Genomic DNA, 23974 nt, shown 5'->3' on the forward strand with positions numbered 1-23974 from the left:
ATCAGGAAAATAATCCCACCAATAAATGCATGAATGTCTTACGAAGCACTGAGAGAAGAGTATGCCAGGAGTATTAAGAGCATAAAGCCGTCTACAGGTCAAAGAAAACCATCCCTGAGAAAGTGATGTCTGAGCAGAGCCGAAGGACAGACAGACATAAGCCCAGCCAGCCTGGGGGGCACAGCACCTGGGGCAGCGGGAGCTGATGCTCGACTGCCCTGAAGAAGAACTGAGAGGCCGCTGCTGGGGCCTGGGAGGGGAGGCGGGGCAGATTCTACAGCAAGGGTTTGCTGAGCACCTACTGTGTGCAGGGCTCTGTCCTCAGCACGAGGAGTGCGTGAGGACACGACGCAGAGGAGGGTTCCTCTCTCCGAGAGCCTATGTTCTGGATCACACGTGGTTCTGTACGTCTCGTCAAACATCTTTACCTTTACCTCAATGGGAAACTCTAGGAAGGTTTGAAAGCAGAGGTTTTTCTTTCTTTGTTTTTCTCTCCCTCCTCACTTCTCTTAAAGACTGATGGAGAAATAGAATAGATTTGAGGGGTGGATCCTGGATGCTGGGAGATTAGTTAAAAAGCTCTCATGTTCCAGGTGAGAGGTGACAGTCCTTCACTCAGCAGGGAGAGAAACGGAAACGGAGCTGGGTGGAGAAATCTGAGAGACACTGAGAAGGAAAGTAAACAGAACTCGGTGACAGACTGAGAAGGGGAGGTAAGAGAGAAAGAATGTCCGAGAAGACTGCTGGGGTCCAGCGTGCGCCCTGGACATGAGGGAAACCACGGGTCCCCGTGTAGACGTGGGGAATCGCATGTTCTCAGGATTCAGACAGAACTCCACGCTACAGACAAGAAACTGGATCAACACGAGCCTAGAGAGTAACTGATCCACTGGCACAAACAAGATCAACTGGGAAGGGAGGGAAAAGCAAAAAGCAAAAAAAAGCCAGGACTGAAACTTTTAAAACTCCGTCATTAAAGACTAGGAAGAAGAGAATGACTCAGTCAAGAAGAATCAGAGTCTCCAGAGAGGCAGGAAGAAAACCAAGGCACTTTGGGACTCAACAAGCCATAGAGGGAGTCTTTTAAGAAGGAGGGTAGGAAAAGCAGAGGCAAAGGCGGCTGAGGATCAAGCAGAACGAGGACCGGACCCGGGCACTGGATTGAATGACACAGGTCACTCGAGAGCCATGCCCTGTGGTGTGTTTGAAGCCAGGTCAGGAGTGAGTGTCTGACTGTGGAGACAAACAGAACTCGGGCAGTGGGAAGGGAAAGCCAGGCAGAGGCGGGGGTGGCAGGACTGAACTCAGCAGGGCCTCCCTTCATCGTCTCGTTTAGAGCAGCAACACCCTCCTCTGAACCGGATTTCCTTTTTCTCCACTGTACTGACTGACGTCTGACATACTGCATTTCCACTCGCCTATCATTCTGTCTTGCCCACTAGACATACGGTTCTCGGATGAATCAATGAATGCATGAAGGCGGGACGTGTGTGAATGCACGTGTGTGCGTGTGAACGTTTAAGATAACAGTGACCTGAGCATGTTCAAGTGGCGTTAGAAGGACCCAGCAGATGCCTCCAGGATGGGGAGTAGATAACTAAGGTTTCTGAGAATCGGGGTAGAGAAAGAACAAAGAATCCAGGTGGCAACACACACAACCCCTTCTGTCCAACAAGGAATACGGAGACAGGAGAGAAGGAAGAGAGAAGAGTGAAGGGCCAGGCTGCTCCAGCAGGTTCGGCCACGGGAAGGTGATGGCATCCTGACTGATGACGTCCGTTCACAGGAGGAAGATGACGTCCCCTTCCTCCTGTGAAAGAGGAGGCAGGCTGCCATCTGTGAAGTGTGGTGAGAGGAGAGGGGAGAAGGGGTGATCGGAGTATTTAAACAGAATAAAGAACGTTCCAGTACCTATCGAGTAGACAGCACACATTCAGATAGGCACATGTAATTATAATACTTAAGTATGTGCACACATCTGTACATATGCCTACAAAAATAAAATACCTATATATTATTTAGCCCTCATAGTAAGACTATAAGGCAGGTATTATTAACCCAATTTCATACCTGAGGAAACTGCAGCTCGATCATTAAGATTAAGTCGTTAAATCAAGGCCATAGCATCACTGCTTAGAGTCCTCTATCACCCTCAGAAGCTCCCAGTCTGTCTAGATTTGGCTGTCTTGTTACAAACTACCATTCTAATCTATCCTACTCCTTTACAAAACTTATTACAGCTCCAGTTACACAGTTTTCTATGAGTGTCAGTTAAATGCCTCTCTCCTAGACAAGTTCCAAGAAGCCATAAACCAGGCGTACAGCACACAATGTCCAGTAAATAAACAAATTAAAGAGTGTTATTTTCTTTAAGGCTACAAATTGGTATAACTATTTGAGAGAACAATTTGGCAGTATCTGTGATGCATATACCCTATTGGTCAGCAATATTATTTATAGAAATCTGTGTAACTGTCTATTAAGTACAGTGTGTATGGTACTGTTGTATTGAAATACACAAGGTTTTGTACTGGAGCTTTCTCTGTAAGAATTAAACGATGGAAACAGTCCAACTGTCTATAATAAAGCAATAATTAAATACACTGATGCGTCTGAGAAAGAATACATAATCAATCAGTATATATTTTTGTATGTGTGTAAAGATACAAAATAAAGTTGGAAAGGTTTTATGCACGTAAAAGTCAGTGGTTTATCTGGGAGATGGAAATGCAGGGAGGAAAGTTAAGGCTTTCACCATTTGAGAAAAGTAATTAGAGATAATTTATATTTAAAAAAATAAGAAACACTACGCTTACTAAGTCAAATGGAGAGAAAAGCCACAACTATGTGTTCTATTGAAATGCATCAATCCATAATCAGAGTAATTCTGTTTGATGAAGGACCAGGAGAGATCTCACAGGTCAGATCCTCCCAAGTTATTAAATTATTCCCTCCCAGTACAATTAGGTATTTGGTCAGGTCTAAAATATCATACTGCAAAAGGCATACATGACTATAATCAGGATATGAAGACATTCTACTTATGTGAATCTGCTTAGTCAAAATTTCTATTCTGAACACTAGTCAAACTTTCTGTTATGGTCATTATGCTGAGATTACTGTAAGATCTACAGACTTGATAGTATTACTTTCAACCTTTAGAAGTGCAGCTCCAAGAGGATCTGGAAAACCAGACCCAAGAATGTCTTCTATCTTGACTAGGCAAACTGATGGCGGCTCTAATAAAGGACAGGATCATTAAAGGCTTACACAGTAAAGCCTACGGGTGAGGATGGAGGAATGATAGCACTAATCCTGTCAAGAAGAACCACTCCAGTATTCTACCAAAGTATACACTATGTTGCTCTAAAAGCTTATAACTTACTAGGAATCAGTTGATATATTTTATTTTTATAAAAAGTTCCCTAAATAGTCTTTTACGTGATAGATACTTTCAAATTTTAATCAGCAGCCCCTGACTAAGGGTATAGCTATCCATTCTATAATGGTAAGTTACTACTCGTTACCAGAGTTCTGTTCTTCTGAATCTATCTTACTAGATCCACAGGGTCAGCTGATTAAAAATTTCCTTGATAATGTCAAGTGATGGCAAGTCTGTTTGAATATGGAGCTGAGTTCACCACCACAATAAATATAAGATCACACTGACAAATTCTTCCTTCCTCACGGGCCGAAGAAATCTGCATCTGCTGAAGATGGAGATAACAGGGCTCCTGTAAGGCTCCTGTAAGGCACTCTGGTTTTGAGTTAGTTTTCTCAAATGTGAAAGGATAGGCGTACTCTTCCAAGGTAAATGTCATAGGCCCAGGCATGCCTTGGCATTAGGCCAGGAACAGCAACCTTTATGTGTAAAGTAGGAGCAGCAAAGGAAGAAAACCAGATTGAACAAGAGCAAAAACTCTAAAAGGCAATCAAGCCCCTAAATCATCAAGCTCTCAATCTAGGGCAAGACTCTGTAACTGAAATTGTCTGTTTCTTTCGTCTGCTTCAGCAGGCATTTGCCCAGTAGGGGTTTGCCCTCTTTCCTTTGCACTATAAGTAATTAAATAACTCTTGTACCTAAAGGTTCAAGCAAAGAATGTTATCTTACTTGTCTCTCTTGTAAGGATTATTTACATGAGCTTTTATGAGTCTCATCTTGATAGACAGCTGTTTTGTAAGATTTTCCATTTGTGTTTTTGCATTTCTTTTTAAAATGAAGACTACATTTTTTTTATTGTTAATTAATTTGCAGACACTGCAAATTAATTGGTGGTTAGCTATCTGTGGTAGCGGTGGGAAGTCCCTACAACAGCAAGTCAGGTAACTGATGGGAAGTGTGTCATCCTACCACAGGACTTTAAACAGAGTCAGCTTGATAGCATTCTGTGATAGCAGGAATGTTATCCTCCTTTTATGTAGCGTTTTTATAATTTAGAAAGCAATCTCAAAACTGTCTCTATCTTACAAATGAGGAAACTGACCCTAAGAGAAGTTAAGTAATGAGAGTTTAAGTGGCTGACACTGAACTCACACTGGAGAGCAGGGTTCTCAGCTACTGCTAGTAAACCCACAAACACCTTGACCAGAACATCTGCAAAGGGCTTGGAACGGAATGCAAATTGTGTATGCATCAGCATTTTCCAGGGGAGAAGGTCAAGAGTTTTCATCTTATTTTTCAAAGGAGTTTTGTGATACAAAAATTCTTAAGGGCCACTAAAGAAAAACACATGGGTTTTTACATCAGACAAACCTAACTTCAAATACAGTTCTTCTATTTATTAGTAATGATACTTATCTTCTCTAAGTGTCAAAATTACCTCTAAGAATTCTTCTGACGAGGAAACAAGATAATGCATACAAAGCACCTAACCCTGTTTTTAAAAACCCCTTACAAGAACTCCATGTAGCAGAGATTACTGGTTGTGCTCAGGTATCTGTTAAGAGACTGAATATACAAATAGACAATGGCCAGACCACATATAAAAACAGAACTCTGAACCACAGTCCCCAGCAACCTGACCAGGAAACCAACCTTCCATCTTTAACAAGCAGCCCGGGAAGCCAGCCTGCTCCATCAGACTCGGAGGAGGTCAGACTGCTCTCTCTAGTGACAATCCAGTAAGCTGAACAGTAACTTCTGTAACAGCCCCAAATGGCCAGGACTTAATAACTGACAGCTTCCCCAATTTTCATCCTTGCTTCCAACTTAGGACCAACCAGAGAAAGCCAAATACACAGCCTCGCCAGTCACCTAAGACGCCCGACTTGGAGTGAGCTCACCAACAGCTTCTGTGTGTCAGTGGCCTCCCATCAGGTCACAACCGAAGCCTCCTCTTTTATCCACTATAAAGAGTCCCTCCTCCTCTACCTGCCCGAGAATCTCTGCCAACACGCTGGTGACAGTGGTTGACTCCGTTGCTGGAACAGGCTCAGAATGAACAGCTCTCGCTTCTTCTCATTTTGTTGGTCTTTGCTGATTTCCACACTGTTCAATTCAGCTTCCAGAGTAAGAGTTTAGCTCACACATGGACAGCCAAATGAAGACCACACATGCTAGCCTCCCCTGCATCTACACACGTTCATGAGATGAAATTCTGGCCAATGGGATGAAACGGAAAACAGTGTGTGGCAGCATCTAGTGATGTGCCTTAGATACAGCCAGCCAGTACGCTTCTCCCTTCATGCCTACGACTTGATCAGCTGTAAACAGGCTTGGTCTCTGAGAATTTGAGATCAGAACTGCCGTATTAGCCCCAGAATTTTATGCAACAGAGAAATATACATAATAACACTAATAAGACAGCAACAGCTTCCATTTACATAGTCTTCCTATACGTGGGACACTCTTCTAAGTTCTTAGTAAATATCAATTACTTAATCATTTAAAACGACCCTATGAAGTAGGTTCTATTATTATTTTGTTTTGGAAAAAATATGGCACACAGAAGTTAAGTCCCTGGTGGTCCAGTGGTAAAGAATCTGCATTGCAGTGCAGGGGACATGGGTTTGATCTCTGGTCAGGGAACTAAGATCCCACATGTCACGGGGCAACTAAGCCCGCGTGCCACAACTACTGAGCTCACGTGCGTCAACTAGAGCCCGCATGCCGCAAACTATAGAGTCCATGCGCCCTGCAGCCTGTGCGCCACAACTAGAGAGAGGAAACCTGCACAGCACAACCAGGGAGAAGCCCGCGCACCACAACGAAGAGCCCACGTGCCGAAATGAAAGATCCCGCATGCCACAACTAAGACCCGATGCAGCCAAAAAAATAAATTAAAAAAAAAAGAAGTTAAGTTAAGCCCAAGTATAAGCAGTTTTTAGCCTACTGTTATTTGGCAGTTTCTATAACTCGTAGCTGAACTTAAACCCAATTAATATGCCCTTAGAAAAGAAATAACTTTTAAGTGGTCAAATCAGGGTTTGATGTGCAACTTTGAATCTAAGGCCCACTTTCTTCTCTGAGCATCCCTCCCAGGAGCAGGGACAGCCCAGGTCAGGCTGCCCTACTATTTCCCACTGGTCCCTCTGTTTGATGTCCAGAGATGCAGGATTGAGGGTGCTCTGGCTGGAGAAATCAAGCTGCAAAACTATAACTTCAGCTTACAGAAGACGAGCCCTCGGTCTATTTCCAGGTTGGTCTCGGAGTGTTCACATATCCAGTGTGACTTCACCAGGTATCTAGCTTCATAATCATAATCATCACTACTGCCTACCACTTATTACAGGGATACCGTATGTTAAGCACCACGTTGAGGTCTTTAAAGTAGCTAACATGCCTACATTTTTAACCTACAACTCAATTAGAAAAAATAAATCTTCAGTTTAAAAAAAAAAAACAAACCTTACCTTTATCATTCTGGATAGATCACCAGCATCTGCTAATTCCAAAACTATGTTTAGTTCATTATCTTCAATGAATGATGCATAATATTTAATTACATTAGGATGGTTGAGTTGCTGGGAAAAAAAAAAAACAGGCATCAAAAAGTTTTCTTACTGTAAATTCCCAAGAGTCACAGTTTCGTAACTTAAGAATAAAGTTAGTTACTGCATTTCATTTTTAAGTTACAGAAATCTTAACATGACTATATTTTTCTTTAATCTAGTGAATTTTGAAATAAGTATTATACTTATTGAAAGTAAAACTAGACATCATTTTTATTTTAATATTTTTATTAGAAATAATAGAGTAAATTATACACTTAAAATTTTTTAAAGTATTGCTATGATGAACAAATATATAAATACATGCATATAAACGAATGACTAAATTAAATCACCAATTGTTAAAAATTATATCCTTCAAAATGATAAATGTCATTTAAGGCCACTCAATGTTAAGTAAAGTATTCCTTTTTACTACTATTTTGAAGTTAAGGGTGATCCTAGTATAACTCCAGCCAGTGGTAAAAATCTGGCATCTACTATATTGTATCTAAATATCACTTTTACATCAAATAATATAAATATTCTGAACTTATCTACGGGGTTGATTATTAAATTACCTTAAAATTTTTTCACCTTGTAGAAATATATTCGTAAGTCTATACACATTTACAGTCTTTTTGTACAATCTTTTCATTCAATCTTTAAGCAAGGTAACATAAGAAAAATCATTCCTCAAAGAAACTTATTCAAGAATGATCCCAAAGAGTATACACAGGATTTTCTTCTCTTCTTTCTATTTAAAGGTTTTCCTCCCACATTTTCTATGATGATATATTATTTCTCTAACAAAGGTTTATTAAAGCAGTCACTTCATGTCCCAGGAAATAACAACAAATAGAACAGTGGAAAGCATGGTTCAATCTGATCTTACTCTTATCTTTTTGACTAGATCTAATTCACTTCAGGCACAAACAAAACTGGATGGCATAAAAATCACCCAACTTTTATCCAAAAGTTAAAAATATAACATAAACCACTGAATTCCTCAAAAGAAATCTCACTATAATAAATGCAGTGTGACGGTAACTGAAATGTCAGTCCTATTCTTTGAGTGGATAAGAAACTGAAAAGCTAATTCTGACATACTCCATACACCACCCTTTCTATATCTGCAAAAAACATGGAAATATTATTTTTAAAATGTGAGCCATTTGGATCAGTCCACATTCTCGATATACCATACCCTGAGATAATGCTAATATGCATTTACATTACTTAACATTTAGAATATGTCTAACTGGGATCATCGAGAAAAAATTTCTTCAATGTTTTATGTCTATTTTATTTATCTTCTAGTTTGAAATGGGGGAAAAAAGCTAATCCTACCAGGGCTTCCCTGGTGGCGCAGTGGTTGAGAGTCCACCTGCCAATGCAGGGGACGCGGGTTCGTGCCCCGGTCCGGGAGGATCCCACATGCAGCGGAGCGGCTGGGCCCGTGAGCCATGGCCACTAAGGCTGCGCGTCTGGAGCCTGTGCTCCGCAACGGGAGAGGCCACAACAACAACAACAAAAAAGCTAATCCTACCAAATGTTCCAATTAAATTATTGTACAGTAAATCCAAAAGGTAACTGGATTCTTCAATACATTGATTTCAAACTTATATGTTACTTGAAATCGGTGCAGCATAAGCTGTATCTCAAAAATCTTTTTAAGTGTGATATTTAATAAATCACTTTTATCAACCTACTCAGTTATGTTCAAAACAGTCAACAGTTCGTTTGTTATTTACCTTAAGGAGATCTATTTCTTTGATACAATCAGCACGTGCTTTGGCGTCCATTAAATCAAATATCTAAAAATAAAATCCAGAATTACTTAATAAAATAGTAATCTATGGTTCAAGTTACCATGTAAGTCCACTGTAATACTTTGCACATAATTACACACACACTAAGAAGTATTCTTTCCAATTAGCTTTTAGGAGCTGTGGCGATCTACAGGTATTTTATCCCATGTGACTAGAAGTTACATTTTCCCTCCAGAGGCAGTCAGTATTAAAAATGGGAAAAGAGAAGAGCTAGATATTTCAAGTCTTAAGTTCAAATCGAACAGCACGGAAGTTGTGAGATTGTGATATATTAATATAATAATAGTTAAAATACTGAACAATATGTGCTAAATATACTGCATGAACCACCTCGTTTAATTCTCATTTAATCCGCATGAGGACAATAATGTTAGTATTCCCACTTTACACATGAAGGAAAGTAGGTTTAGAAAGCTTAAGAAATTGACAGGGGTTCACATAGGTAATTAATGGAGCAGCCAGAATTCATTCTCCAAGTTATCCTACTATAACCCAAGCTCTGAACCATTAATCTATATGATCAAATCAGGTCTAAAAGGTCTAATGCATGCATTCTTGACAGGGCTGATACCCTTGTCAATTTTCCAAGGAGGTGAAAATTGGTTCTTCAGAGAGAGGGTGACAAAGTCTTACTCTCTTTAAGCACAGATATACATATGATACCTAAACAGACACACTGTATCTACAGAATTAAAATTTCATGGTGGGGGGCATAATTGGGAAAAAATGTCTAAAAAGGTGAGGGGTGAAAATAAAGAAAAGGTTGAGAAACGTTGATCTAATGTAAAAAACATAAAAATAAATAATACAATCAAAGGGCTCTTTAGCATGTCTCTGAAGACAAAGAAATCGCTCAATGTTCCAAGCATATGGAAAATTAACAATAAATAAATATCTTAATAAGTCAATACTCCAAGCATAAATGAGGATAACACGTCCATTTTCTTGCTTTTCCATGATTCACAAAACTGTGTTGAATGCCAACTTATCGTTATGTTTTATTATAGCTACAAATAAAGGAACCAGCCTGCAGTCCTCAGGAGGCACACTGTCAGGGGCAGACTGCAGCCCCGAGCACAGAACGTGACACTCAACCGGCAAGTGCTGCTGCACGAAGTGACATGAGTGCCTCGAGGGGCGGGCTGTGGCTGCCCGGGTTTCCGATGCTTGATTCATATATGCAGGGAAGTGCAATACACCTCAGAAAGATTTCTTACAGAAATAAGTAAAATGACAAGTTCATTACTTAAAGGAGTAAACTCTACATTTAGCAATTTCACGTAGGAAAGCCACTCATTACCCAAAATGCCAAAAGGTGCCAGAAAAATGATGTTGTCACTAAATAACAAATCAAACAAATATTAACGTAAACAGAAAATTTTGAACTTGATGTTAGTTTCTGATATGAAACACACACACACACACACGCACACACACACACACACACACACTACTTATCTATGATGCCATTCTCGGGAACTACCACTCACAGGGGACTTGATACAACTTGAAGAAATGTGGGGAAGTACAAAATTTTGAATGTCTTAGGCCTTGAAGGAATTCCTGAAAACTTTTTTTTTTTTTTTTTGCGGTACGCAGGCCTCTCACTGTTGCGGCCTCTCCCGTGGCGGAGCACAGGCTCCAGACACGCAGGCTCAGCGGCCATGGCTCACGGGCCCAGCCGCTCCGCGGCATGTGGGATCTTCCCGGACCAGGACACGAACCCACGTCCCCTGCATCAGTAGGCGGACTCTCAACCACTGCGCCACCAGGGAAGCCCCTGAAAACTTTTTTTAACGAAACAGAGAAAGGATCACTCTGGTACTAGTGACTAAAATGAAAAAAAAAAAAAAATCACAAACTTGGAGACATGTATAAATCTAATCTCCCAGTAATCAACGTCTCTATGATGGAAAAGTATTAAAACACGAAAGACTGAGCGAGATGAGAATGTGTATGAGAGCTCTAGGAAACCCTAACTAGACACAAAATACAAAGACAGAACTGTGCCATGATGAAATCATGAATCTTTAATTCAACTTATAATTAAACTAATTCAGAATTAACAAATTAACTTTCATCTTGAACTGAATTCTCAATACCAAAAGTCACTTCTCAAACACTGAGGAATGAAGCATTGCTGGCACATTTAAGGCAAAATTAAATTCTGAACCAAATACTTTTAATTGGAAATTCAGAAGTATCTTATCTTGCTTTTTCTCTTAGCCAGCATGTCAAGACAAAAACAGAAACTGAATCTTCAGATTAAATCATTCGCAGACATAGATTCAAAGCTGTCTGATTCCGTGAGCAAAAGGCAATACACATGAAAAAAAATCTGGATTTTCATAAACTATTTACAAGCTTGTCTTCAGAAGGTATCTTTCCAGCTCTACCAAAGTTTCTAAACTAATGTTTGGGTTTTTAAACTAATGTTTGATAAGAGCAAAGTTATTAGCAGTGTTTAAGCAAGTGATTGCCTGATACATTCTTGGTATTCTCTGAATCATTTAAAAAGTTCTCTTTTGTCACCTTTAAATTTTGCCAAAATTACTCACGACTAATGAAACTCAAAAGGTTAACACTAGGTATCTTTGGAGGGAAAAGGCTTTCAAGTGACTTAAACATTAAACACAAATGTCCTTAAAAGGGCATCTGTAAATCTGTTAGGAGAAAAAAATACTTAAAATGTAGCGAAGGAAGTACTTCAAAAAATATACTGAGAGAGTGTGACAAACCTGTTACATCTTACTTTAAATAAATCTTACATAAATGGAAATCTCAACCAAACATCTGGGCCTCACCAGCTTCACAGAGCCTGAATAAATGAACTGAGCAGCTTGTCCCACATTGAGGCCTGTTTCCCATGTGCTCTCCGTCCTTATTCTGATCTCACCCCTAGACTGTGCCTCTGTCTTTCCCGGTGTTCCTGCCCCTTGCAACCCGGATGCCACAGTGACTTCTGGTTCCCGCACTTGCTGAGTGGTAGGCACAGACTTTCTTATTTGAAGGATGGAAGATGGGTGAGGGAGTTAGAAAATCCATGGCAGAAGGGCTGAGTGGCCTCTCTAGACGTAAATTACAATCATCGAACAAGATAATCTCCGAATAATGAAAGTCTCTACCACCAGCCCCTCCCTGACTCAATACACAGGCCCCTAAGGGGTGGAGAGGGGGGCGGAAGTTAAGCCAGGTGAGTGCTCGAAGAGATCTGCACTGGAGCCAGGAACCGCGCTCCTCTGACACCCAGGCCTGTAATCCAGCGGCCGTCAGCCTTCCTCTCTTCATGCACTAACGTGTCTGAACTTCAAGGCAAAAGACAGGACTCAATTTCTTCCTCGTGGATTCCTTAAGGCCCTGGCAAATGATGGCAAGGAACTAGATATCTGTGTGTGTCCTTAATTTTTCCATGATTATTTAAAAAAAAACAAAAAAACCTTTGTTTCCAAGGGGGTGCCTTTTAACTCAACAGGCTAGTATATAGTGATCTAACTCCTAGGGCATCAATCAGTCCTGTTTTTAAAATTAAAAAGCTTCTAATATGTACCACGGGAAATTCATCCTTTGTGCAGACTTCCTGAGAGCCTGAAGCTCAGCAAAGCTTAGTGAGGGCTTCCGGAGGTTCAGAAGCCACCCTACAGGGGTCAGGGAGAAGGTGGTGCAGGAGAAGCAAACAATCCAAAATCATGACAGTGAGAAATATCCTGAAAGGAGTGGGAAAAAGAGATGCCACTGAAGGAAATAAGAAAAGGGATATCCAGACAGACAGGAGAACCAAGCCAGTGTAGTGTGAAGAAGCTGTGGGTGTTGAAGCAACAGTTACTACGGAGACGTCAGTAAGAACGCCAAGTGATGACACTGCAGGAAAGGAGAGGTGGATGCGGGAGAAACGGGCAGCAGCTGAAAAAGTCTCCAGGAAGACAGAAGAGAAAGATCTTGTCCAGAGCGCAGGTAGGGAAGGGAAGATGGATTAGGATGGCTGTGCAATCGTGAAAGCACAGCAGATGGCAGAGGTCGTCACTGTCACACAGGAGATGCCCTTTTCCACTAAGCATGAAGGCATACGGGTCGTGGCTGAGGCTTCAGAGTAGGTGGTAGTTTTTAACTCCACCACTGACAACACTGTAATCGTATGTACCTGCTGGTTTGTGTTCTTCTCACTACCGTGGTTAAAATATATCCAAGTAGGGAGTACAAGAGAGTGCATTTCCAAAGAAACGTAAGCAAAACTCCAAGAAATAACCTGAACCCTTCTGTGCTAGGGGGTGTGGAACAGTGGGTACATGTGAACAGGGAAATGAAGAAACACCCAGTGAAGAGAAACCCTGCCCGGGGGGGTTAGCAAGACAGGAACAAGATGGGGGAGATTGTAAAGTGGAAACATCCGCATTGCTCAAATAGCTGATAAAGGTCCAAGAAACACACAAACAACTGAAATCAGACCTTAAATAAGAGGTCTAGAGAATATGGAATAGAGGGCCATGGTCAGGATGAGGTCAAAGAACAAGCTTTGGTGGAAAGATAGAATGGGAGAGAAATGAGACGAGGAGATGAAGAGGGGATGTGGAGAGTTAAGACAGGACAAGCAGAGCGCAGGGTGGGCTGTGACAGTGCTGCGAGCAGACCGGGTGCCGGGGTTGGGCGTGCTGAGCAACCGTGACGCCTGGTCGTGGCAGAGTCAGCATGGTGCCAGGGAAGGGACAGAGGAAAATGAGAGCAAGGGGCTGAAAACATATTTAAGAAAAAAAGAAAAAAAAAGGAGGGGGTTGTTGCAGACTGGCAGACAAGGGGCAAGATGGAACAAGTATTGAACTGGATGGGCTTCAAGGACACAAGAGAATAACGATGGCTGGGCACAGACTAAGGGGAAGAAACCCTAGTGAAGATGACATCCCCGCATCCCAAGTCAAGGAAAGAGAAGCACCTTACACTGAGACGATGGGGAGGACGGTGGGGAAGAAGAAGAGAGAAGAGAGAAGATTCACACAAAGAACAATATTTACTCACCGGGCTTGGCCACTAGAAGAGTTTCTCATTTAAAAATTTTAAGATAAACTCACATAATCAAAACTTGCATTTATCTTAATGATGACCCTAAGGTACCATAAGATGCTAAAAGAAAAATTTGTGAAACATCAAAAAATGGACAAATAACTAAATTATTTCATTGATGTCCACTGTATCAGTTAAATATTTTAATGATTAAGTAAACTATTTATGGTATATATCTTAATTCATTATAACCCCCAAATTTTGTTAACTAGAATGCCCCATTCTCTAAATATTCGATAAGGCTAAAAATTTACTACATTTTTATATGCCTCAAAATGCCTAAAATAAAATTGAAAGTACAAACGAATAAAATTAAGAAGCTTTAATTTTTTAAGATGAAGTCTCTGCCTCCTTGACAAGTAAACTAGTATAGTATCAATTACTAAATTATTCTCCAATTTAAAAAATATATAATATATAAATTATTCTTACAAATGCTTCCTAATTTTCATTTGCTCAAGTATCTATTGCAAGTTTCAAAGAAGTCTATAGGGATTAAATAATGAAGTTGATAAAAGCTGCAGGACGAATTCCGTAATCACGGTGAACACTGAAAAAGAGACTGAATATATGGCTATAAAGTGTTACAAATATGTTAAAATCAGTGTATGCATTACGGAAGAAGCTACTGCCCACAAATTTCTAATTGCATGCAAATCCTAATGTCTAATTACATGCAAACATGCAAAATCTTTAATCTAAAATTAACACATGTAAAAGAGCAAGTTATACTCATTAATATACTATAAAAACTGATTTTCTTGATGAATGCTTTAACATAATTATCAAATATAAGTAAATATAAGTAAAACAAATATCAAAGAATATTTGTCCTTTCAGAAAGTTTTTTTGAGATCACCTGGATCAAAAGGGTGAATCTGAACAAATACTGTATATTATCACTATTTATGTTTGTTTGTAAGTATACACAAGTGCTTTATACAAAAGTGACTCTAATAAATGTCACTGACTGACAATGGATGTCCCACAGTAAAACAGTATTATTCAGCATACAACTTAAGAATAAGAAAAGACAAATTAAGCATTAATGAACTAAGGATCAAACTACTTCACCTACGATTAAAAAGTCAGGGTAAAAAAGGTCAAAGAACTGAGACACAAAAAACCAAAATTCATGCTATAACATCACGTCTACCAATTCCAATTACACAGCTCTAATCAATGAACTAAGTATAATAAAACAGAGATTAAGTGGACCAGATCAAAACAATTCTTTGATAATCTTCCAACACAAAGAACTGTGGTTCTGAGACACAGCCCGACGCCTGTGAAGACTTTCCCAACCTCCCTCTCACCCTGGGCCCCTCAAGGCTGCGCCCACTGTGGTTCCTCCCTCACTATTTCAGACGTGTCTTGGCTGCACTTCCACTGGAATCCACGAGCCCCGTTATTCTGTTCATGCTGGCGTTCTCAAAGCCTTAAAAAGCTAACCACTGAACATCAGGTGATCACTAACATTGGAGCAGTGAACTGAACGAGCAACAGGAAGGGAAGCAGGGAGACAGGGAAGCAAAGCCAGTATGTGGAATTGCAAAAATGTTCCATCAGTTAAGAACCATCTTAATTTTGGTAAACAAATCATGACGGGATGTGGGCCAATTTTCTAGAAGGTTGGTTAATGCTGTCATACACTGCAGGCTCTCAACCTCTTTATGATTTCAAAGAAGGAACGTGCAATCAGTACACACTCTTTCCTTTCCACACACAGGTAACAGGCAAACATCCAGGAAAGTCACCAGGGCTTCCGGCAAGTTGGCCACAGAAAAGTGACACCTGACACAGGACAAAGTACAGAAGAGCCTGGAGAACTACGCTGAGGAACCTGCACTCTGCTTCTAAAGAGTCTCATCAAAGATTTGTGAGCAGAGAAATGAGTTATAAACGCAACATTTCAACACATGAACTCAACCAGGAAGGATTCTAGAAGAGCTGGAAACAGTGACATGGCCCTTTAGACGAGTAAAGTAGCCTTAAAATAACAAATTGCATGAGGATATCCAATGTTTGATTCCTTATGAATTTTTTAAAGAAGGGCTAGGATTCTTCAGGCAGGAAAAGAGTCTGGTCAACAATAGTTTAAAACATTTTCATACTAAGCTGCAGAGGTGGATTTTTAAAAAGGAAGAACCCTGGTCTTTATTGTTCAGCGCAAGTGTAATACATCACAAAAATCAATAACATGTCTGAAATGCAAATATATTTCTCCTCACAAAGGTTTAAGATACTGTTCCCTAATTACAGAAGCTAAGAATATCTTTACAGCAACAATTCTCTCTTGTATAAAGGAGTTACGTTTAAACTAGAATATGTCCCAATAGCAACCCTAAGAAGCACAGAAGAAGGCAAAGCCCAAAGGACAAACTTGAACTCGGCACAGCGGGAGGCAGCGGTCTGGGGTTTACCATAGTGTGAAGTGGGGGCAGCTGGAGGGGCATCTACCCTGCACTGACTGGAAACACGACCATGCACATCCACTCCTGTCCACTCAATTTTCCAGTCAAAGGAAAGAAGGATACAGGCAACCAGAAACGATGTAGACGGTATTACAAGAGGCCTGGAAGAGCTTTTGTTCTTTCTCCCTCCCTCCCTTTTCCCTTCTTTCTCCCCTTCTTTCTCAGTATTTCCAATGACAAGGTTCTGTGATTTAAAACGCAATCCTTAGAGACAGAACTGAGCGCTGTCTCTCTGTCCACACTCAGGGTCGGGGGTGGGGGGTAGGGGGGAGAGGGAAGCCAGGAAGGCCGCAGGGACTCCACCTAGATGGTCTCTCACTCCATCCATCCATCCATGCATCCATCCACCCATTCATCCACCCACCCATCCTCCCACCCATCCAAGCATCCACCCACCCACGTACCCACCTACCCATCCATCCACCCACATATCCATCCAGCCAGCCAGCCAGCCAGCCCCGCCTTGACACCTGGGGCAAATCAGCAGCTGTCTTCTCTCTAGTATGTTCTGTGTGTTCAGCTTGTACTTTTATCTTGAAAATAACCGATTTTGAAGATTATTACCCTCCTAGAGAATCCACAGCGAATCCTCACTTCCCTTCTACTCAAAGTCCTGTTCCTGGTTTCAGAGCTCTCCAGGATCTGGTCTCACCTCGACAGCCTGGCTTCCGTTCCAATCCCAGCCACGCCAACAGCTCATACTGACATTTCCTTTCTGCGAACTAGGGAAACCAGGAATCCACGCCGCAGGGTTTAACGTTTCATTGCTCTAGATAGACTCTTTTTCCCTTGGTGGGCAGGAATAAAATTGCTAGCTTCTTTTCCTCCCCCCCCCCACAGTGCCCAGAGATACATATTAGAAATTCAATACATTTTAAAAATGCATCAGAGGGCTTCCCTGGTGGCGCAGTGGTTGAGAGTCCACCTGCCGATGCACGGAACATGGGTTCGTGTCCCAGTCCGGGAAGATCCCACATACCGCGGAGCGGCTGGGCCCGTGAGCCATGGCCGCTGAGCCTGCGCTCCGCAACGGGAGAGGCCACAGCGGTGAGAGGCCCGTGTACCGCAAAAAAAAAAAAAAAAAAAAGGATCAGAGTTGTTGTTAGGAAATAATCATTCCCAAAGTCATCTGTGTCATAAACACTAATCTCTGCATTGTATATTTTATGTTCTTACTGTAAATGGCAGATTACATGAGAGAAGACGGCTACCCTCACGTGCTGCTGGAGAGAAGGTCAATGGTGCAACCGCTGGAAGAACTCGGTATAAACTTGCAGCACTGACCGTGCGTGGCCCTGGGCTCATCACTTCCATCCTCAGGCACATGCAAAAGGGAGATTCTTGCATGTGTGCACCAGGAAACATACAGAGGAACATCACGGAAGTACTGTTTGTAACAGCAAACAACTGTACACAACCAATAGCACGTAACAAGAACTGGATAGTATACACACATAGTATGTAATACTACACAACACACGCATATCTACATATTGAATACTAGATATATAAAGAATAAAGCATAGCCACACACACCAACATGTGACAACATTTATATAAGTTCAAAAATGCAAAAGCAAACAACAGATTTATTCAGAAATGTATACAGATTTGGAGAAAAACTCTAAAGAAAAGCACACAAATTCAGGACATGGTGACCTCTGAAGGAAGGGAGTGGCAGAAGTGTGTCAAAGGTGAGTGGTGGATATGACAGCATCTGTCCTATTCTTTATATCTAACATATATGCCCCATAAAATCTTTCATAAATATTTACTATTTGCTTAAAAATATGAGTGAAAACTGTTCACCTCTGCAATAGCTGTTGCAAGTATACTGATCCCTTACAAAATTAAAATAATAATAATAAGAGGACACTGAGGTTTTGCAGGTCTCGACACAGAAAAGACACCAGGGCTGCAGAATAAAATGGAAAGTCCACAGGCAGGTGTGAACAAGAATGCCCTTCCCTGAAAAAGGGAAGTAAAACGGTACAATGTCAAACACACTCTGGGGCAGAAAGGCAAGTGCTTTCGAGACCAGAGGCGAGTGGACCCATCAGGGCAGTGACCTGTCCTGGGCTCGGGCTGGGGCGGGGCAGGGCCTGGCCAGGTGAGCTGGGGCAGGTCCATGGATCTGAGGAACCCAGACAGAGTCAGGACTGGAGAGCAGAGCTGATGCTAGAATGATACCAATACAACGTGTGGATTTTACGTAAGACGTCAATCCTCTAACTTTACCTATTTCATTTTTTTTTTATTCTCCAGTAAATAAAGTTCACTTCAGTTTTCTTTCATTTATTGCCAGTGTGGCTCTCTACATTAACGAAAACCTCCCCCTAACCTTGCCTGCCGTTTACTGACTTTATCAGGCTGTGCATTCTGTGAGCCTGGTTTCCTTCTGCAGTGCCTGCAGCTCAGGATACAACACGTAGCCACACGTCCAGTTAGGAGCCATGGTGACAACTCAAATCTGCCTCTTAAAACCTAGAGCTGTGAAAGCTTTTCTAAGATCATTCTAGTCATTACTGAATCTGGGTGAACAAAACCAGCTGAACTTTAAAAGTAGTATTAAAATTAAAAAATGATTTCCAGCATGTATTGCACTTAATGCAAGTGTTTACAGTACAATTTTTACTCCTTCCCATCGTTCTCAACTTAAGACTGTCATGACCCAATCATTCAGGATGCACTTTTCTCTATTTATTCTTCACAGAGTATAATTTTACGTGGATTTATATAATTAAAGTCATCTTACCTGCACTTTTTTTAAAGCTACTGGTACTCCATCCAAGAGACAGGCTGCTCTATAAACTTCACTAAATTGCCCGCGACCAATTTTCTTTTCTATTCGAAAGTTGGCTAATGTATTATAGCCCATATCCGGTCGTAAGGCCTTCTGTAATTAAAAAAGTCAGAAAAGTTTTCAATCACACAATATACACACAATCATTGATTGTCTTCACATAAGTAGGTGATTTCTATGGTAAACCCGCAGACAGCCATTCACTCGACAAGTATTTATCGAACTATTCATATTATATAAAAATACACACATATACATATAAATTCACCTAGTCCAACCTGCCAAGTAATGTATGAAAATCTTCTAAACTTCCTGACAATCATTTCAGTTCTACCAAGAACAATTCCAGTGGCAGTGAGTTTACCACCTCATCATTAAGGTTTTTTTAAAAAGACGTAATATACCCTGAGAAAACCATAATTTAAAAAGAGTCATGTACCAAAATGTTCATTGCAGCTCTATTTACAATAGCCCAGAGATGGAAACAACCTAAGTGTCCATCATCGGATGAATAGATAAAGAAGATGTGGTACATATATACAATGGAATATTACTCAGCCATAAAAGAAACAAAATTGAGTTATTTGTAGTGAGGTGGATGGACCTAAAGTCTGTCATACAGAGTGAAGTAAGTCAGAAAGAGAAAGACAAATACCGTATGCTAACACATATATATGGAATTTAAGGAAAAAAAATGTCATGAAGAACCTAGGGTAAGACAGGAATAAAGACACAGACCTACTAGAGAATGGACTTGAGGATATGGGGAGGGGGAAGGGTAAGCTGTGACAAAGCAAGAGAGTGGCATGGACTTATATTCACTACCAAATGTAAAATAGATAGCTAGTGGGAAGCAGCTGCATAGCACAGGGAGATCAGCTCAGGGAGATCAGCTCGGTGCTTTGTGACCACCTAGAGGGGTGGGATAAGGAGGGTGGGAGGGAGGGAGATGCAAGAGGGAAGAGATATGGGAACATATGTATATGTATAACTGATTCACTTTGTTATAAAGCAGAAACTAACACACCATTGTAAAGCAATTATACTCCAATAAAGATGTAAAAATAAATTTTTTTAAAAAAAGACGTAATTGTGTAAAAGCAGTTTTGGGTTCACAGCACTATTAAGAGGAAGGTGCAGAGGTCCCCCATGCGCCCCCTGCTCCCACACATGCACTGCTTTCCCCGCTACCAACACCCCCCCAGAGTGGGACTTTCGTTACAACTGATGAACCTGCACTGACACATCATTATCACCCAAAGCCCGTGGTTTACGTTAGGGTTCACTCTGGGTGTCGTACATTCTATGGGTTTGGACAAATGTATAATGACATGTATCCATAATTACAGTATCATATAGTATACTTTCACTGCCCTAAAAAATCCTCTATACTCTGCCTATTCATCCCTCCCTCCCCACTAAACCCCAGCAGCCACTGACTTTTTACGGTACCCATCGTTTTGCTTTTACCAGAATGTCACATAGTTAGAACCATACAGTATTGTAGCCTTTCAGATTGGCCTCTGTCACTCAGCACATAATTACATTTTTAAACAATTTTTTTTGTTGTTTGTGGAAAATGTCATTTCTTTTTGAAACTAACACATTTTAGTACTTACTACGCATCGGGCACTGTACTAGCTGCTAGGGAAACAGAGATGCATCAGAAATGCTTCTGCTCTGAAAGAGCTTACACAGGTACAGGGAAGGGGCTCTCAACGGTGCTGAGAAAGAATTACAGGTGCTGGGAGGCAGCATCCCAGCCGTCCCCATTTGGAGGCAAATCCCAACTTCTTATACGTTTTATCCACTGTCCTAGTTCTTTCGTTCATTGTTTACAGACTCATTCATTCATTCAACCAGTCATAGGACAGATCTAGGATCCACTAGGATCCAACACTGTCTGCTGCTGAGGTTACCACACATGTCCAAGGAATACTGCCTTTTAAGCTCCTCATGACACTCATAATCTATCTGTAGCGATCTACCTATAAAAGTGTAACAATAGTTTAGCCATCATATGCCCTTTTATCTTCTCTCTTTTGGCTAAACACACACGAGCCTTTTCAAGATTCCTGATTACTGGTAAGTACATGCTTCTTGGCCTTTTACCACTCTGCTCACATTCTTCTGGACCTGCTCTACTCTGAGCCGACTCAGAGTAAACATGACGTTCTCGTGGGGCCTGACTGGGCCCCCTCTAGTAAGACTGAACATTAAATACCTATTAATGCAACCAAAGGGCGCACTGGTTCCTAAACCCACTAAAGTAATTTGATCTCTGAGTCCCTCAAGCAAACCTTAGTCAAGGCTGATGACCCCATGACTTATGTAAAAGGCTATTTTGACACATGGGCATTACACTAACCCCTAATACATGTTACCTTGTTCATTTCACTACATCTGTCATGCTAGCAAAAACTCTAAAATTCTGCCAAAGTTTCACTGTCATTCAAATACAATGTTTCTCAAAAAGAGAAAAAAGGTAGCAATGATTTCTACTCTTGTGCATTGCTTTTCTTTCTTCGGAAAGTCCAAAATATTGTCAAGAAAAATACCACTCTTCCTTTAAGACATGCAAAATAATCAGAATACAAATTTCACAAATTCATTATATAAATATAAAACCATAAATAATTGTTAGAATAACAATAGTAACATTACTACAATAATAAAAGGTTCTGTTTTGGTACCTACAACTTAACAGGTCCTATAAATTAGTACCTCATATGCCATCTAATTCAATTCTCATGACAATCCTGTAAGGTAGATGTTATCAAACCAAATCACTGTCTAGCTGATTCCCAATCCCCAATTCCTAAGTATAGGCTTTGCTATACTGCCAGGGTTACTAAACAAAGTCACCTACAATGTGATACAACATTATGGGACCCTACATGATGATCCACAGTATTTTCAAGTTCAATTTTCAATTTCAGGCCTTTTGATGAAAAAAACAAAACTGGGACTAGAAACATGTATGTCAAAAATGAAAATAAAAACAAAATTATAAAATAAAGGGAGACAACCTGCCACTCTGTTCATATATAAGATTTCTTTTTGTGGTCACTGAGATGAATTTATAATTAAGTGTCACTGTGACACCTACTTAACAAAGGAAACTTACAAAGCCTCACTTCTCAGATATATTCAGTGGATATTAGCAACTTTTTTAGTTTCCTTAACTTTGTTTCATTTAAAGAGGAGAGACTTTTTAAATTGTCCAGGCTTTTCTAAAAAATCTTTTTTTTATTTTTTAATTTACACACTAGGATAGTCTGCAACATCTGAGAAATAGGTTTTCTTCCTCTCCCCAAAATGTACAGAACATTCCTTCTCCCGATGAAACCTGTCAATCTCAACAGTGAAATACAGCTTCATCATTAGGAACGGTATCACGCAATCCATATCCTTTAAACCTGACTGGGAATTCCATCTTCTGTCTGCACAATAACTGACAAATATTAGCGTGAACTGCTAAGGCAGTGTGACAACCGCATGCTGAGAGCAAAGTCTCACTAATGTGTTTTGGCATGCAGGTTTGTAATCACACATTTACATATGCAATGACCTACATTTGCATGTCAGATCACACACTGTCTCGGTTTATTAAGGCTGGGCACCTCCCTGTGCTTGGCGGCCAGAGCGGGCGAGAGAGGGCCAGAGGGCGGTGTTTTTTGGCAGTTGAGGGATGAACTGCCACCAAGGATTAGGTTGATATGGCCTGAGCATTAGACACTTCATTAGACGTAATCTGTTTAACAGTGGGCAGTGTATGTAAACTTCACAGCCCATTTGCGGCACCTCTTCCCCCCATGGCCTTTCTTCAAAGGGCAGTGTGGGTGAGTGACAGCTTGTCTCATCTGCTCCCATGTCCTGTCACCCAGTGTAGACGTGCAGAGCTGACATGAGAAGAAGCATAGCTGCACATCTCCGACTACCCCCCCGTGTCTGTGCCACGCTGCAATTTGTATAAAAATAAGCCTGTGTAGGATGAGGTCTCCTTTAAGAGATCACCAGGCAGGTTATACATATACTTCGGTAATGACTCTCTGATACTGTATTCAGTGCCACAGTTCATTTTGATGAGTTATGCCCCATGTAAGCAGCGCTGTATGAGGTGCTTAAAATAAAAAAGATGATATCAAATCAGTGCCCACACAAGTAAAGAACTATTTTTAGGAAAGAGCTATAGTCTCTTTTTTGGATGATGTCCAATTCCCCATATTCTTTAGCTTAGCATTTTAATTATAATGGGAATAAAATAACCCAGCAAAATAATGAGATTCAAATCAGTATAAAATATAAACCAAATAAAATCACTTCAATTGCCTTTCCGTGCTCTCATTCTGGTGGATAAACTGGGTCCCAGTCTCTGCAGTCCCTTAATGACCAGGGTATCTGTCTGAGCTGCACAAAATGGCTTTTGGATTTGATGTGAGTCATTTAAAGGATTTTTAACTTTTATGAAAGTAAAAAGCTACTCTGCTTCTTCCGCAACACACTGACACCCACCTACGACAGGAGCTCTCTCAGTCACCTGGCCCCTGCCCTGGGCCTCCCCTCCAACCTCACCGTTCGGCGCCAAATGCGCCTGCAGCTCCGGCCCCTCCGTGAAAGGAATCTGTGTGTCCCAGGCCCTCTGAGTGACTGCGCCCCTCGCACCTGGCCAGCCCAGCTCGTCCTGGGGGCTGACTTGCCAGCCCTTCTCAGGAATCGTCCTCAGCTCGCCAGGAGGCTTTGCTTGCTCCTGCCCCTGGGCCTGCACAGGAACCGACAGCAGTCAACTCTCCACACAGTGGTGCAAACTCAGGCACTGAGCTAGGTTCCAGACCTCACTGGATTTTAATTATTTGTTTACACGTGTATATTTCTCCCTCCGA

General features: G+C 41.1%; 1 protein-coding gene across 3 annotated transcripts in view; it reads right to left on the minus strand.

The window, feature by feature from the left end:
* NEK7 (NIMA related kinase 7) overlaps nt 1-23974 on the minus strand; it is a 150615-nt gene that overhangs the window by 58407 nt on the left and 68234 nt on the right. For all 3 annotated transcript variants that reach the window (XM_082651209.1, XM_082651210.1, XM_082651208.1), the window contains exons 3-5: nt 19044-19184; nt 8685-8747; nt 6853-6963 (exon numbers count right to left, since the gene is read on the minus strand). In XM_082651209.1, the coding sequence (XP_082507335.1) occupies nt 6853-6963; nt 8685-8747; nt 19044-19184 (315 nt within the window). The remainder of the gene's footprint in view (nt 1-6852; nt 6964-8684; nt 8748-19043; nt 19185-23974) is intronic.

The sequence above is a fragment of the Grampus griseus genome (assembly GCF_964374135.1).
Source record: "Grampus griseus genome assembly, chromosome: 1".
In the NCBI taxonomy this organism is placed as follows: domain Eukaryota; kingdom Metazoa; phylum Chordata; class Mammalia; order Artiodactyla; family Delphinidae; genus Grampus; species Grampus griseus.